At 57.1% G+C, this 12,785-nt stretch overlaps 3 protein-coding genes across 3 annotated transcripts; 2 read left to right on the top strand and 1 right to left on the bottom strand.

Moving 5' to 3' along the window:
* Positions 1-876: 876 nt before the first annotated feature.
* On the top strand, positions 877-1,310 carry BJ171DRAFT_425523 (NADH-ubiquinone oxidoreductase B18 subunit-domain-containing protein; the record flags this gene model as incomplete). The annotated part of the gene is made up of 2 exons (XM_053107725.1): positions 877-1,043; positions 1,232-1,310. 2 exons carry the CDS (start codon positions 877-879, stop codon positions 1,308-1,310), a joined length of 246 nt encoding a protein of 81 aa, XP_052965335.1.
* Positions 1,311-1,511: 201 nt separating this feature from the next.
* Positions 1,512-7,490, bottom strand: BJ171DRAFT_568976 (uncharacterized protein). The gene is made up of 15 exons (XM_053113545.1): positions 6,929-7,490; positions 6,526-6,673; positions 6,181-6,311; positions 5,817-5,972; positions 5,476-5,631; positions 5,125-5,203; positions 4,448-5,006; positions 4,260-4,323; positions 3,643-4,147; positions 3,473-3,561; positions 3,144-3,304; positions 2,907-3,037; positions 2,739-2,787; positions 2,400-2,592; positions 1,512-2,246 (listed from the first exon to the last, which is right to left on the bottom strand). The coding sequence occupies exons 1-15, from the start codon at positions 7,138-7,140 to the stop codon at positions 1,898-1,900; spliced, it is 2,982 nt and encodes a 993-aa protein (XP_052965334.1). The 5' UTR covers positions 7,141-7,490; the 3' UTR covers positions 1,512-1,897.
* Positions 7,491-7,824: 334 nt separating this feature from the next.
* On the top strand, positions 7,825-12,734 carry BJ171DRAFT_568975 (uncharacterized protein; the record flags this gene model as incomplete). Its single annotated transcript, XM_053113544.1, has 7 exons — positions 7,825-9,649; positions 9,909-10,000; positions 10,443-10,921; positions 11,060-11,264; positions 11,319-11,427; positions 11,551-11,693; positions 11,811-12,734. 7 exons carry the CDS (start codon positions 7,825-7,827, stop codon positions 12,636-12,638), a joined length of 3,681 nt encoding a protein of 1,226 aa, XP_052965333.1. The 3' UTR covers positions 12,639-12,734.
* Positions 12,735-12,785: the final 51 nt, after the last annotated feature.

Genomic DNA, 12,785 nt, shown 5'->3' with positions numbered 1-12,785 from the left:
GCACTCGCGGCCCGTCATGAGCATGTCCTCGATCGCCAGGGTGTGTGTGTGGCTCGCGTGTCACAGAGCTCCTCCCGGCAATGGCCCGACTGCGCGCCACACAAATGAATGAGTTCATTATTTGCCCGGCTCGATCCGGCTGCACGCCGGTTTGTTCGTCGTCTTTGCTCAAACCCGAGCGACACCGCCGTTTCTCTGCACCAGGCGCTGACCGTCCTTCGCCCATATCCCCTTCTCCCGACCCGAAGCCGGCCCTTCCAGACGCCATGACAAATCACCACAACGAGGACGACATCGCTCCCCCCAGTATGCGTCGTATCCATAGCCCCTGTCGTCGTGCATGTGTGTTTGTGGTGGCAAGCACGCAATTGGAGAGCACCCCCGCGATGGCTCGCATCGGGGAACAATCCCGCGCCCTGACCCGATGACCCCAGACCATTGGGGTGGGCGCCGCCCTGCCATCGGCGATCTTGGCAAGGATACATCGCTCGAGTCCAAGGCAAATGCCGGGAATGCTGTAGCGCGCGTTGATGTGGGTCAAAGAGCCTCCGAGGCAGGCGGTTCGGGCCTGCGCGGCGACCGAGATCGTATTTTGCCATGCGAACAACGGGATGCAGCTCGCCCCATCGGGTTGCCAAGTCTATCGATGTCAACTGTCCGGATGCCGGAACGAGTCTCTCCCGCGACGCTGACCCATCGTTTACTATCGCTATCGTTCCGGGTTCGACTGCGCTTCATGCTTTGCTCCGATGAACGTGCTGAATCTGCTGGCTCAACTCGAATGCTGTGCACCCAAAACCAATTCTCCAACCTCGGAATCAACCTGTGGATCGCTGGATCTCCTCCACCGGAACGGGTGCCCCGACTGAAATAGAGATGCGGATCTCCCAGGCCGAGCTGGACAAGACTCAGATCCCTCACGCCTGGCGCGACTACTGTGCCCATCTCCTGCCCGACTTGAACCGCTGCCGGATCGACAGCTACTACCTCCCGTGGCACTGCGAAAACGAAAGAATGGCGTGGCAAAAGTGCCAATACGACGAGTAAGCACTCGCTGCACTGATTACTGACCCATGGGGTCGGCTTGCCAGCTCACGCATATGCGGCGGATGTACAGGGGCTTAGCACTGCCGTTGGATGTTTGGCGATTGCGGAAGATGCAGCCCTGGCGTCCTCTCGATCCGTATTGTTCTGAACAGGTTGGTTCCTTCCCCCCTCCTTCTCCCTCCAGCTACCAACGTCGCATGCGCGTGCTCGCCAAGGAGCGAAAAGACGCTGCCAATGCCTCCGTGGCGGCCGAGTTGAACTAGAGGACATATGCGTCTGGACCCGCGACGATCCCAACGACGAGGACGATTCGACATACACGACACCCACCAGATGTTGGGCACACTTGGCGGACCGATCTCTTCCCTCTGGGCGACTCGCTGTCGCTAATAAATGAAGAAATCACGGATCATCCTGCTCAATGTTATGCGGAGCATCTCCTTGGGCCGCGCTCGGCGATGGGATGAAGGAGGAGAGGGCCAAGGTGTATTCAGCCATTGCCTTGGAGATCCAAAGGGCACAAGGAAGGATACTCGGAAACAATGGCGTAAAGAAGGAGAGATTTCGGAATAACGGCAAATGGAAAGGCAAAGGCGATAGATAGAAGTACAGGAACGACTCTAACGAAATTTAGCACGCATAAAGGTGCCCAATCTAGAGACAGCACGAAACGAAGACTGGACCTTGTGGGAAGACGGGAAAGAATTGGCCTGCTGCTGCGTGACAGCCAGCAGCGAGGTGCATGGACTCTGGGGCTGGCTCTGCAGCCTTCGGGCACAATCGCGCCAAGGCAGCCGTTGCGGCTGTGATCGATTTCCAGCAAGCAACATCAGCCACAAGGGATCTCGAATCAGAGCTGGGTCTGTGGCTGTTTGGCACGCAGGCTCGACATGCTGTTGGAGCTTGGGGTCTTGTTGAGCCGAATGGCGGGCAGCGCGAGCGCCAGGGGACTTGAGGCCGACGCTCGGCCGTCGGCGAGGCTGCCATCAGAGTCGACACGGCGGTTTGGAACTCCATCGACGGTCTCATCGGATCCATTTTGAGCTTCGCCGATCACCTGGGGCTGTATGGCCCGCTGCGGCAAGATGCTGGGTGATTTGGCGTGAAGAGCTGTGGTGGATGCTGATGCAGAGAGCTTGGTGCCCTTCACGGAGCTGAAGTTGGGCGACGGCGATTCGGATCGGACAGAGGACTTGTCGCTGTCATTCGCGAAACAAAGGCAATTCCCATTTGTGTCAGGCGAATCCATGGAGCAACATCCACCGAAGCGCTCTACTCCGGAACACCTTATCGCCAGCTAAATCAACCCCGCATATGGAGCGCAAAAGTCTGGCCCGAGGCAAGCTGCTTACGCGGTGGAGAGTTTGATAGAGCCCAGGATATTCTTGACGTCCTTGATGGGATCGGCCACAGCCCGGCTCAATGAGCCACTTCCGGCGCTGACGCTGCTCGTGATACCCACTCTGGTGGCGAGATCGCTCGCCGGGCTGACCGAGTCGCGCGCCTCGGCTGCCGGGTTGGTCACAACAATGTTGCTGGGTCCGGCTGGCGAGGCGGAGGCGGGGGTGCAAAGCGGACTGTTAGGACGACTACCGCCTTGCAATCGGCGCAACAGCTGCGTTCGATACAGATGCACCGGCCAACTCAGTCAAGCCTGGCTGTTTCTACACTTTGCGCCACAAGCCACCTACCGAGAGCCTCCTTGAGCTCCTCGAGTTTTATCGGCGACGATTCCACCTTCTGGAAAAGAGAATGCACAGTGAGTAATTAAAGTATGTCGAGGAGAACGGCAGTCGTCATGTGTATCGTCGGCGGCTGTATCGGACTGTCGGTCGCGCAGCACCACCAGCAATACGTACGGTGCTGGACTTGTGCGAGGTGCCCTTGCCGGGAGTGGGCGAAGTGCCTGGTACGGGGTTGAGGAACGTTGTTGCGGGAGCTAGCCGCCCAAGAGACTTCTGTCGCTTCCGTGAGGCGCCTGCCGCAAGCGCTGTGTCAAAGTCGCTGCGTTAGAATAAACTGTCGATAGCCGTGGCAGACTGTCGCGACGACGCATCAAGTGCCCGAGGAGAGGAGAGCCATCATGCCGCCCGTACCTTGTTCGACTTCTTCGGGATTGTATTCGATGGCAAGTTGGACCCGCAGATCGCTAACCATGCTGAGCTGCGGCTCGCTGCTCAAAATATCAATCACCCGTTCTCTGGAAAGGAAGACCGATACCGGCTGGAGATAGTCCGAGCTCAAACCTTCGGTGTCGCTGCAATTCAAGTAGGGAGTGAGCCAGGGTGGCCGAACATGACTGGTTTACCCGTATCACTTCCGATTCGCCGGGATCACTTCGATCAGGCAGCCCGATGACCATGTGCCCGCTCGTAGTTCCTTCGGCTGGGGTATCAGACCGCCGCATCCGAGCGTATATACATACTCAAAGGTTTTGCCGAGCAGCGACTCGTATGCTTCAAACGAGATCTCGATCGAGGGAGCCCACTGGTGGGTTGACAGCTCATGCTGAACCTGACAAAATAAGCCCCGATTGGATCCATCAGACACATTCGCTGGGCCTTCCGCTGAAAGGACACATGACGAAATGCCTACCTGCTCCACATATGCGCCAAGACTTGCGTTCTTGAAGATGCTAGCGGCTTGCAAGAACACCCCGATGATAACATTGTTGAGGCCGCGCTGCTGTCGCGGGAACTCAATTGCTCCCTGCTGAAGCAATGCCTGGATGAACCGCGATGAGCAGGGAATCAGCAAGCAACCGACATCGTGGCCTCTGCCGGTAAGTTCACGGTGCTTTGAGAGCGCTGGACAAGCAGACTTTGACACCCATGGTGCCTCCATGGTGCCTGCCACTGGGATTTCAAGCGCGCTCGCATACGTATCGACTCGTCCCTGCCCAAAAGTGCGCACCTGGAGCTTGAAGAGCACAGGGGTTACTCCCAGAAGGGCCTCGCCGTAGTAGCGCGTGAGTGATTTGGAAAAGCTCAGTCCGATGGCGACGTAGTCGGCAGGCAGATTCGATGGATTCTGAGCATAGTCGTAGAGGGTGCGGAAGAGCGTGATACAGAATCGATCGGCGATAGGAGAATACACAGAGCTACACAGGGCGATAGCACAGTTTAGTCACGGCTGATGTAAAAGCTGCTTGACCTCCGCGCTCGAGGATGGGAAGGACAGCCGTGAGCCGCGTGCTGGCGGCGGAAACCTACCCAGACTCGATCCCCTCAAGGGTCATCAGCGAATACATGAACTTGTGAAATCCATGTCGCACATCTATCGAATGTATGATGATGAGTCAGGTGCTGTCAATCGGCTGCGCTCCGATCAACAGTGAAAGCGTTGAGTGTTTCCGGTGTCAGGGCGATCCAGCTCTATGCTCCACCCATTAGCGTCCCACCTGAGCGATTGTCGTAGTAAAATTTGAGCAGTGGCACAAGGAGATTCATGTCGAAGGGAGAGCGGATAAATGACTGGCGACGTGTCTGCCCCAGACCGCCACTGGGAGAGTCGCGCTTGGTCAGCATCTCAATGCGCTCCACCAAGAAGCAGTTCATGGTCTTGAAAAGCACCAGTCGCGTGCAGTTTTGCTGATCGTCCGGGGTGGTGGTCGTTGGGGCCGCTGGGTCGATCGCGAGGCGGTTGATCAAATACACAAGGATCTCGTTGGGCTGCTCGGGATACGCAATGTTTTTGCTCATGGCAGCAATGGCCTCGATCAGACGCTGCTGGCTCCTGGTTTCAGTCACGGAATCGCCGTGTCCAACAGTGACTGTGTGCATCAGGTGCCGAACGAGCGCCTCGAGAAGCTCCATAGGCGACAGACCCGCCGAGCTTCCACCGGCCGCAATCAGTAGCGTCAAGGTCTGGACGAGCGTGGATCGAGCTGCATCTTCTCCAGCAACCTCATGATTGAGCAGCTCGAGAATCCGCTTCATGAGAACGTGGCGGTATTGATCCTGAGTTTCAGAGCGGTGGAGGGATGGTTATGAGGACTGTGATACAGATGCTGGTTTTCGAGCGTCACGATGGCCTGGGCCATGCGGATGCACACACAGTCTACGATGCTTGACTTACGGGAACGGCACTCGTTATGATCTCGAACGCCCGGATAACATTCTCGGATGCCTTCCACGCCTTGTTTTCCGAGAAGAAGCTGGGTGGTAAAACCGAGAGCATATGCGCGTTGTCTCATCAGCAACGTTGTCTCGTCAGCAACGTTGTCTCGTCAGCAAGTGTGGGGGGTGGCAATCGAATTGCCACTAATGCCGACTGTTCTTTGGAAAACATGCGGCAGGTTTCCGGGCAGGAAAGTCTGGCGAATGCAGACAACAAAATAAGGGGCATCATAGTATGGGCATGGCATTTTGCATCATGGACACTCCATATCATGGCATCATGCGGGATATCGCAAGATCGCCAACCTACCCAAAGACCGTGTCGGAGAGCAGTTTGATGTTGTTGACATTTGTTCGCCGGAACACTTCCTTCAAAAAGCTCGAGGCAACCTGGTGCAGCTCATCGTCGTTGAAGAGGTGATCGATCACGGAGGCGCGCGAGTGCGACATCATAGCAGTATTCATGCTACCGCATTGAGAAGGCGGGATGAGAAACCGTTGACAAATGCATGCTGAACAAGGCAACACACCCCACGATGCGGTTTGGATCTAAACAAAGCTCGTATCTCAATCGAGAGACGGATGCTGTTGATGTTCCGTGCCGACGATTATTGGCACATTCCATAGACTCCGACTCGCAAGAAGACTTACGTGGCCTTAGGGGGATCTCGATTCGATTGTGTGTAGGTTAGGTTGTGCAGGGAGGATGGGATCATGCGCTTGACCAGCTGCTCGACCGATGCATCTTTGAGGAAATTGTCGTTGGATCCGATCGATTGGATGGCCTTCAATCCAGAGATTCGAGTTCTATCGATGGATGCCAGCGGAGGCGAAACAAGCATGTCAGCGGCGCATTCGTCAAAGGCATGGGGCTTGATCACTGATCTGAGCCACGCTCAGCGTGCACTGGCATACGCAGCTTGGCACTCGATGCACTAACGAGCGTCCGTGTGCAATGACGGGAATCAATGCGCAAGCACGACCCTCAAGCGCAGAGTTGGCAAAGTACGCTTACTTGTGATTCAGCAGCGAGTCTGTGGAGTTGCACTCGCAATTGTCGCAGAACTTGCCAACAAGCTCCACGTACAGTCGAACAAACTCGGGGTCGGTGATTTCGTGCTGGTAGTACTCGCTGAAGATCACAAACTGCATTGTGGAAGGCAATAAGGAGAGTGGATGTGTGAAAAGGCGCATCGGACGTGACGCCATCGTTGCGAATTGTCCGAGATATCCAGAGCACGCAGTGGTCGCTGCTAGCTCTGAGCAATGGGCCGAGAAGGCTGCAGCGGATGAACGGCCCAGTCGATTGACTGGCTGCACGACACGCAATCGATAGCACAGCTCCAGAGCAGACACGTACGGTGCTCGTGGCATCCAACATCAGCTCGGTATCCGGATAGTCCAGAATCTCCATGACGATCCTCAGCGTGTACTTTGAAATCAGGTTCAGATGGGTATGGCACTCAGCCAGCAGCTTGTTGAGGATGGCGAGAGTCACTTTGATGTAGCTGAGAGGAGACCGGTATGCGTTTCAGCAAGACAAGAGACGGTCGCTTGAGCATCGATCCCAACGAGACGCACCACGCATGGAGATACTGCCCCGATGCTTCTCCAGGACGGCGGAGGAGGCAGCGGAGGGCACGGAGCGGGTGTGCCAACGCTATCCGGCTACTGCTAAGGATATGGAAGGCAAGGCTCCTGGACAGCTGCTCCGGATGCGGCTCCGGTGAAGGCTGCAGCCGCTGCATCGGCGTTCCACTCACCCGGTTTTGCCTCTTCGTTTGTCCTTGGCCAGCCGCTTTTCGAGATAGACGCCGATTTTGGTTAACTTGTGGGGTTTTGTCTGTGCATAGTTGACGAGCAGCGACAGACTCGCTGGCTTGGGGCCCTCTTCACCAGGCTGGCTGGGAAAGACGTTGTTGACCATGGTAACATGGTTGTAGCATGAGCCGCAGCATAGCAGCGTGTCGAACATGGTGGAAGATCCGGGTGACCAAAGCCCAGAGCAACTTGGGCCGAAATTTTAGGGCAGCGAGAGCGGCCTTGGCTTGGCGTGGCGATGCGGAGGATGCAAGCGTCGGTAGAGCCCGGCTCGGATGGGCAACACGATGCGCTGCGATTCGACGCTGGCGAACACTGCCGCCCGAGAGGAGAGCGACGGAGCGACACGTAGGGTCCCGGAGTGACAGGCGGGTCAGGACCAAGCAGACAGGGCCGCAGAATGGGGGGGCACCGCGGGATGCGTTCTGTCGTTGGCGGTCGGGTGGTGGGCCGGAGGATGCTCGGCGTCGACAGCGGTGCGAGCAGACGAACAGCAAGCGAGCAGGAAACGAGCAGCAAGAGAACAGGAGGGCGACTGGCCGTGCCTCGCGAGGAGGCGCCGCGGCCACGCGAGAGCCGCGGACACAGCCGGCCGCATTAGGAAAAGCCCTGGCGACAAGCCCTGCGGCGCAACCCTATCATCCGCCCCGGCTTGGCCCGCGTTTCCCACGGTCCTGCCCATGGATCACTCGCGGCCCTTCTCGGAGCATCATGGCCAAGGCCCCTTCGCCAATCACTGGCCCTTGGGAGGAGGAGCCCAGATGGCTTGTGCCGCTCAGACACCTCCCTCGCTTCTGCCTCACATCCACCTCCTGGCCCGTGCTCGCTAGTAACCGAGATGAATGACCGTGACCTCCCCGATGTGATCGAATCCTCGTCGACTTCATCGCTGCCCCATCCGCCTGTCGAATCTATTCAAAAGTCAGTGACGTTCGCGGGAATACCGTCTGCAGACGATGCACCAGGCCCACCTCAAACGCGAGATATGGGTGTCTCGGGGGCTCGTCGGGCTCGCTCTCTTGCTGTCGTCGGCACTGGCTCCATCCCGTCCAACAGCAACAGCTCCATCTCCAGCTCGACCCATCCGCTGGAGCCGACGCCGCCCTTCGTTGCTGGCGCATCGATTTCACTGTCCCCACGCTCCTCGCTCACGAGTGGGTTGGCCGCCGGCTCGACAGAGGCATCCGATTCAAACACCACCAGGCCCCGCCCGCCGCCCATCATCACCTCGCACAAAGCCCAGCACACGCCCCATGTCACCAAGAGTCTCACATCGCCCTCCATTCTCGAGTCAAAAGTACCACTCGACTTTCTGCCTTCGTCGAGCTCAGATGCTAAACTCGCCAGTCCCTCGACTTTATCTCCATCGGTACCCGTGTTGGCAGCTTCGGACCAGCAGCTGTCCGCTCGGATTTCTGTGAGCGAAGCACCGAAGCAGATTCCGGACTCGGTTTCGGCAGGCTCGCTTGCACCGGCTTCAGGTACCTTCTCGGCCCTCTCTGTCCCAACAAGCCCAGTAACATCCGTGTCCAACCCAACGTTAGGGACACCTGGCCCATCTCCAATCGACAAACCGTTGTCAGCCTCGCATGAGCCCCTCCCAAGTCCCACACAGTTCACACGTTCGTTCTCCATGGCAGCTCCAAGCACCAAACCCAAAGAGCCACAGGCTCCGCCAGAGTCCGAGCCTGACAAAGCGTCGACACCAATACCAAAAACGCCACGCATGACCGGATCACGGAAACCAAGTCTCATCGGCATCGTCGATATGATATCCTCGAGATCACCTTCGGTCACCGGCCACTCCCCATCCCGCAACTCGTCCGTCAGCCGGTCGACAACGGAGCCTCCGGCCCACTACGGAGTCTCCGATGGCTTCATGGCCATCGTCAAGGCCTCGAAAATCATGAACACCCCCACGACGCCCGACACAGCCGTTGTGAAAGCCCAGTTTTACGACCAGGTGCTGGTGGCATCGGAGAACATGGACGAGCTCCAGGCGTGGGCGCACGTTACCAGCAACTTTGACATGTCAACGCTACAAAAGAAAGACGAGCGACCGCCTGATCTTGCCTTTGTTGATTTCCGGACCCGCTCTCGCGAGGCTTCAGCCTCGGCCCACCAAAGCGGAACATCTTCTTTCTCAGAGACAATGCGCTCCTCCCGATATGGAGACCGATCTCTGGTCACCTCGGCGATCGCCGAACATGATGGCGAGCCACACAGCCCAAACGCAAGCCCACATCACCCACGCCCTAGCACCGCCAGTCGCCAGGGCTCCACAAGTCCCATTACCCAGAAGCGCGGCTTATCGCAACGACCAAGTTTCTCCAGCGTTCTTGTCGATGGGATCCTCAAAGACTCTTCAGTGTCGGAGCCGGTTGGAGACACAGCCGGACGAAACCCAGAGTCCCGTCTCCAAGTCGGTGAACCAGAGTCTCTTGTGCAGGACCGACTGAGCACGACTATGGGCCCAGGGAGACTGCGGGCGTTCTTCCAGAATGTGATCCGCCCTTCGGTTGAAATCAATGCACGTCGACCAAACTCGAAGGTGTTCCGAGGCGACAAAGAGTCTGGGAAACTGTTGTCGCTGCGAATGGCCCATCAAAAGCTGTCCCAAGTCCTTGACGACATTGACACATATATCGAAAAGAACAACAACGGTATGCCATGGAGTCGTGGAGGCGAGCAAGATCTGTGCGAGTCCAGCCGTTGCAGATTGGGAGTTGGCATCGCTTTCTTGATTACTGAGATGGCGGCAGCCTGCCAAGTTTGGGGATCATCAGAGATTCGACACAAGATTGCACTGTCCCTATTCTGGCTGCTGTGCGCTACTTGATAGGTGAAACCGAGCGGCGTTTGACGAGGAATGGTTTGGTTCACGCACTCACCGGACATTCGCCCATAAACGGGCTCCCCCAGAGAAGCAAAAGCAGCTCATGGAGCTACACCAACGCAATGTCGAGACGGTCCGGAACGTCACCCGAGCCGCCGTGGTCGCTGAATACGAAAAGGTGGGTTGGCTTGGTTTCCAAGTTGAGTCCAGGCCCGCTCATGATGCCGTGGAACCGCTGTTGTTAGTGACTATGTTATGTCGCTGATCGATCCGCTTGTGGCCATCGATTGCTCTCCTTGTCCTGAAGCGGATTTGCCACGATGGATGCAACGCAACAATATTCGCCCTAACGAGAGAGAACGGTCTCTTGAAAGATGAAAATACGAGAATGGCCGCTCAGAACAGCCAGGTATTTGCACTGGCCTCCTCTGGGGCTCTCGAGTGCTCGATGTTGGCACAGCGCCAAGATATTACCGAGATACATCCTTCTTGGTACCGACTGACCCATTTCTCATGTCTGGTGGCATTTCAACATTGATTTCTCGCCCTGATCCCCATCCTCGATGCTCTTGATGTGAGGGAAGCTTTTGACCGAGGTAACCGAGCTGCGATTGTTCAAGTCCAACGCCGTGGCAGAGCACAAAATCCTCCTCCAAGATATCGCCAAACGTCATCTGCAAGTAAAGGCCCTCCACAAAAAAGTCGCAGAGCTGTCCGATGTATTGGCGCAGCGGGATGACAAAATCAATTGGCTTGAAGGATGCAGTCGATCTGCCAGGCTAACAAAACGAAGCACAAATCTTGCCACCGACTCGGAGGGCATCTCTGGATTTTCTCTGTTGTCTCCAAGTGACCGGGCCGAGCTTGAACCGTCTGATCATGAGGACTCCGAATCGCTTCACGCTGGTGCTGCAGCTGAGCTGAGCCCAAATGAGCCTCATATCGAGGGCGAGTCTCAGCCCCCATACATCGAGGACACGAGCGGGCAAGAATGTGAAGTGCTGCAGACCTTGTCTGGAGCGCAAGCTGTCGATCCTGAAGCTATTTTAGCATCTGGTCGATTTTCGGCTTTGAGCAACGGAACATGGGAGGAGTGGTGGTACGTGCGCAGAATATCGTGCCGTTGCTGGGAAGTACAGCCCAGCTCAAAGACAAGGCGGCAGCCCATCGCACTGCTTCTATCGCAACGAGCATCCGCATCTTGCACTCACCCGCAGTCGGCCTATTTTGTTCCCAGCAAAAACACCGACTTTACCAAGCCCAAGTGGAATGCATCGACTACGGTCCCAAAGAGCCTTGTATTCGCTCCGACCATCCTTGTCTCTGATCCTCCCACAGCCGAGGAGTCACAGGGTCCGTTCTCAGTCGCTCTATTATCGTCATTGGCCGCAATCGCATTCAACCCGGCACTCCGCAGTCCATCGCCAGAGCACATCATCGCAGTCTGTCGGATGTGGTCTGCACATGTCTAATACTTGTCCTTGTTGGCACAATAGAGAAGCCATGCAACGAAGGTGCCCAGCTGCACGCAAAGTGTCGTCAGGACATTCACCGGCTCCGCAGCATGCTTTTGTCGAAGGAAAAAATGGAACAACGGCGAGCAACGTGAGTATCTGCCTTGAGGCGCAAAGTTGCTCAAACAGCCCGTATCTGAAGCGTAGCTGCACTCGTTGCGCATGATTCCGATCCACATGGCCATATCCAAGCTGTCGCTAGCGTGCGCTTCAGTGCATCAACGCGATGACGCCTGTTTGACCGCCATTTTCTCCAGCGAGTCCATTCCGGCCAGGAAGAACGCAGTTCTGAACACCCTCTACGATTGTCTGAGTGACATTCAGGCACAAAAGTGCGAAATGCCCTTGGACGATGAGGTGCGGCTGACCGTTCCAAACCCATACCAATCATTGGGCACTGTGGGGGTATGGCATGTCTTGGAGGTAGTTGGCTGTGGGAGCTAACGGCTCGTTTCGGCGGATGTCGAATTCCAGCTCGTCGGGCCCGAGGACAGAGATGAGTGGCTGAAGCGGATCTCTGCCCGTGAGAACTTGATCAACAACATCATTGCCTTTGCCAGTGGCGTCACCGGCGACGGAGAAGGGCCCATCACGATGCCCAGTGTCGGTAGCCCACAGATGCCGAGGAGCCAGCGGTCTTTGGACTCGAGCAAAGACGGCAACACCGAATCGATTGCTGGCGAGGCTCTCAGCCCAACCACCGAGACCCCCCGGCGTGTCTCCGACTACGGCGTCCATCATCCAAGACCATCCACATCGCTAGGGTTGAGCAGCAAGTTCGGATCGCACGACTCTGGCCTGCACAGTGCCCGATGGACGCCTCGACCTTCGGAGAACCAGCTCTCCTTGCCGCACCGGACGGACAGTAACATGCACAGAGGAGAAAAGGCAGGAATGGACCCGAGCGAGGGCAAGAGACACGGCGCAGACCCATGCCATCCAAAATCAGACCAAGACTCTGGTCTGGAGGATGTACTGCCAGCCCCTCCGCGTGAACAAGTTCACAGCGCATTCGGAGATGTGAGGTCGTGGGTGAATCGCTCCAAGCGACTGCGTCCGCAGAGCGCACCCGCCTCCAAACATGCCCTCCCGCTGATGGACATCCAAAGGGTGTCCAAAGCAGCCGGCACGCCTGGAGAAGCCCACCCGCGACCGCACCTACGAGCCGATGGCATCGCGCACCTGAAGGACATAGGGCCCATGCTCCTGGGAAGCACCGTCGAGATCCACCACAAGACTGGCAAGGGCCCCAAGCCCGAAAGGAAGACGCGGCCAAAATCGGCACCAGCATCGGGGCGTTGAGCAACTTGTTTCTGCGCGGATGCGCCGCCTGGCAGCGGCGGCGCGAATAGCAGCGGCTCCTCCGGTGGCAAAGCAGGCTCATCGACCTCCACGGAGTCTTCCTGGACAATACATACAAGTCCACGGCACACTCCCGACGCTGCTGTT

The sequence above is a fragment of the Polychytrium aggregatum genome, assembly GCF_025602895.1.
Source record: "Polychytrium aggregatum strain JEL109 chromosome Unknown BJ171scaffold_25, whole genome shotgun sequence".
Lineage (NCBI taxonomy): Eukaryota > Fungi > Chytridiomycota > Chytridiomycetes > Polychytriales > Polychytrium > Polychytrium aggregatum.
The sequence above is the reverse complement of the archived record's forward strand: the minus strand, read 5'-3'. Positions and strand labels throughout refer to the sequence as shown.

Excerpts from the sequence above, each read along its gene's own strand:
- BJ171DRAFT_568976 (XM_053113545.1), bottom strand. The coding sequence starts at position 7,140 with ATGTTCGACACGCTGCTATGCTGCGGCTCATGCTACAACCATGTTACC. Across the intron at positions 6,674-6,928 it reads AAACGAAGAGGCAAAACCGG|CTACATCAAAGTGACTCTCG; the intron begins GTGAGTGGAACG and ends GTCTCCTCTCAG. Across the intron at positions 5,204-5,475 it reads CTCTCCGACACGGTCTTTGG|CTTCTTCTCGGAAAACAAGG; the intron begins GTAGGTTGGCGA and ends TTTACCACCCAG.